A 2572-nucleotide genomic window follows, 5' to 3' on the forward strand; every position below is an offset into this window, starting at 1 on the left:
CTCAAATAAAGTAAATATATAAATTAAAAAAATATATATATATATATATATATATATATATATATATTTTAATTTATATATTTTATATATATATTTTTTTTTATTAAGGGTTATTAACCAATACATATAGCAGCAATGTATAATCATCCTGATGTTCTTTAATTTTTATTAGATAATAATGCAAATATTTAAGTATTTTACTTTTTTTATTTTATAAATATATTTTTAATATTAGGCTTTAACTGTTGATAAATTAACTCCTTTACATTTAGCTTCAAAAAAAGGAAACATATAAGTTATGAAAGTACTTTTAGATAATAAAGCTAATATATATGCTGTAGATGATAAATAATGGACTTGTTTACATTTTGCAGCTTTTAATTGTATTTTTGTTTTATATTTATTAATTTTTTTGTTTTAATTATAATAATAAATAAGATCATTATACTGCTGTATAACTTTTATAAAGATATGATGCTGATTATGAAAAATTAAAATATATGATAAATTCTAAAGGAAAAACAGCTTTATAAATAGTTACAAATGATAAAACTAGATTTGCTTTCTATAGTTAATTTTTATATGCTTTTATATATATATATATATATATATATATATATATATATATATATATATTTATTTTAAAATAAATTTTTAAAATTTTATATTTATATATATATTAACAAAATAAGCTTTATGGAATGCTTCTAGAGAAGGAAATCTTGATATTGTGAGAAGGTTAACTACTTTAGGATAAGATTTGAATGAATAAACGTTTTATAATAAAATTACTCCTCTTATTTTCGTAATTTTTTTATTTTAAATTGTATATAAATTAAAATATAGGCAACATTAAATGAACATTATTTAATTGTTAAATTTTTATTAGAAAACGGAGCTAACAAAGATATAACTAATATAGGTTATTTTTATTTTATTTTAATTATTTAATAAAATTATTATATTTATTAATTAAAATAAATAAATATATATATATATAAAAGTTAAAATAGAAAAATATATATATATATATATATATTAATATTAATTTATATATTTTATATTAATATATTTTTATATTAATATATTATTATTTTAATATAGATGGTAAAACAGCACTTGATTATGCTTATACAATTAATAATAGAAAAATTATTAAATTACTTGATTCTAGCGTTAATTGATAAATATTTTTATTATTTATTTATTTATATTTTATTAAATAATTTTTATTATTTTATATTTCTTGAAATTTTTATTTTGCTTTTAATTTTTTTAATTTAATTTTTTATCAGAATTTTAATTATTTTTACAAAAAAATAAATTTATTTATATATAGTAAGATTTTTCGCAATTTTATTTTTTATTGAAAAATAAATAAAATATAGGATATAAAAACAATATATTTAAATTTATGAATAATATATATATATATATGTAAATTTTATATTTAATAAAACAATATTATTTTATATTATTAAAAATAAATAATACAAATAAAAATTAATAATTTAAAATTAATAAATTTTAAAAATAAGTATTAATGAATATATTAGGTGGATTATTTGGAATAAAAAAAGAAGAGTAAAAATCAAACTAAAATTAAACTTAATAATAAGAAAAAGTTTAAAAAAATATAAATCCATGGCAATAAAAAGCTTAAAAATAATCCGAAACAGATACTGAAAGAGTAATAAAAATAATAAATAATTTATCAAAATTATAACAAAAAAGTAAAAAAATAAAACATAAGATATAATAAATATAAGTGAATTATAAAAAAGTAATTAATTAAGCTAAAATAATATATAAACGAAACAAGTTTGTGAAGGTTAATATATATTTTAATATTAAGATAGTAATGAAAATGAATAATAATAAAATTAATAAAATGAATATTAATCTTAATAAAAATAATAATAATTATAATAATAGCCTTAAAAATAATAAGAAAAATAATAATAATAATAATAACAACCTAAAAAGGCGACAGGATTATTTAAAGGTAAATATAATATTATATATAGAAAATATAAAATTATTTTGTTTTATAGATTTAAAAAAAAAATCTAAAATTAAAACATTAATGTATAAGATTAAATTAATCAATCATCTAAATCAAATGATAAAATTCAATTGGAATAAGATATAATTAATCAAGATGCACAAACAAAATAATCTCCATATAATTAAAGCTCATAATAAAATAAATTCAAATTTTTGAAAAAAAAAATTAATCTATTTCTAATTCTCCAAATAATCAAGTAAAAAATTATTTATTAGTCATATTTATAATTATATAAAAAAAAATAGGATGAATAAAATAGTTTATCTAATAATATATAATCAATATCAAATTTTAAATAATATTAAGAACAATTCTAAATTTAAAATATAGAAAATTAAAATGAATCTTATAATATTGATAAAAATGATTAACAAAGCAGTAGAAAAGAAATAAATGATGATTTATAAATATAAGATAATTGCTAAGAAAAAAAATAATAATAGTAATATTAATAGTAATAATAAAAATAATAATAATAATAATAATAATAATAATAATAATAAT

At 12.8% G+C, this 2572-nt stretch overlaps 1 protein-coding gene across 1 annotated transcript in view, besides 8 other annotated features; it reads left to right on the forward strand. All coding sequences in view use genetic code 6, as the record gives it.

Annotated features, from left to right (window-relative positions):
• The window catches only part of IMG5_033560 (hypothetical protein), a gene marked incomplete at both ends in the record, with an annotated part of 2988 nt that extends 1804 nt beyond the window's left edge, over window positions 1-1184 (forward strand). Inside the window, 6 exons of the mRNA XM_004039053.1 lie at window positions 109-192; window positions 236-383; window positions 439-570; window positions 693-805; window positions 847-922; window positions 1105-1184. Coding sequence (XP_004039101.1) covers window positions 109-192; window positions 236-383; window positions 439-570; window positions 693-805; window positions 847-922; window positions 1105-1184 — 633 coding nt within the window. The remainder of the gene's footprint in view (window positions 1-108; window positions 193-235; window positions 384-438; window positions 571-692; window positions 806-846; window positions 923-1104) is intronic.
• Window positions 32-94: a microsatellite.
• Window positions 387-431: a microsatellite.
• Window positions 590-636: a microsatellite.
• Window positions 1024-1103: a microsatellite.
• A 675-nt stretch (window positions 1185-1859) lies between the features above and the next one.
• Window positions 1860-1932: a microsatellite.
• Window positions 1861-1920: a microsatellite.
• Window positions 1871-1974: a microsatellite.
• A 526-nt stretch (window positions 1975-2500) lies between these two features.
• Window positions 2501-2572: part of a microsatellite that runs on past the window's edge.

This window comes from Ichthyophthirius multifiliis (genome assembly GCF_000220395.1).
Source record: "Ichthyophthirius multifiliis unplaced genomic scaffold scaff_1120509249801, whole genome shotgun sequence".
NCBI classification, from domain to species: domain Eukaryota; phylum Ciliophora; class Oligohymenophorea; order Hymenostomatida; genus Ichthyophthirius; species Ichthyophthirius multifiliis.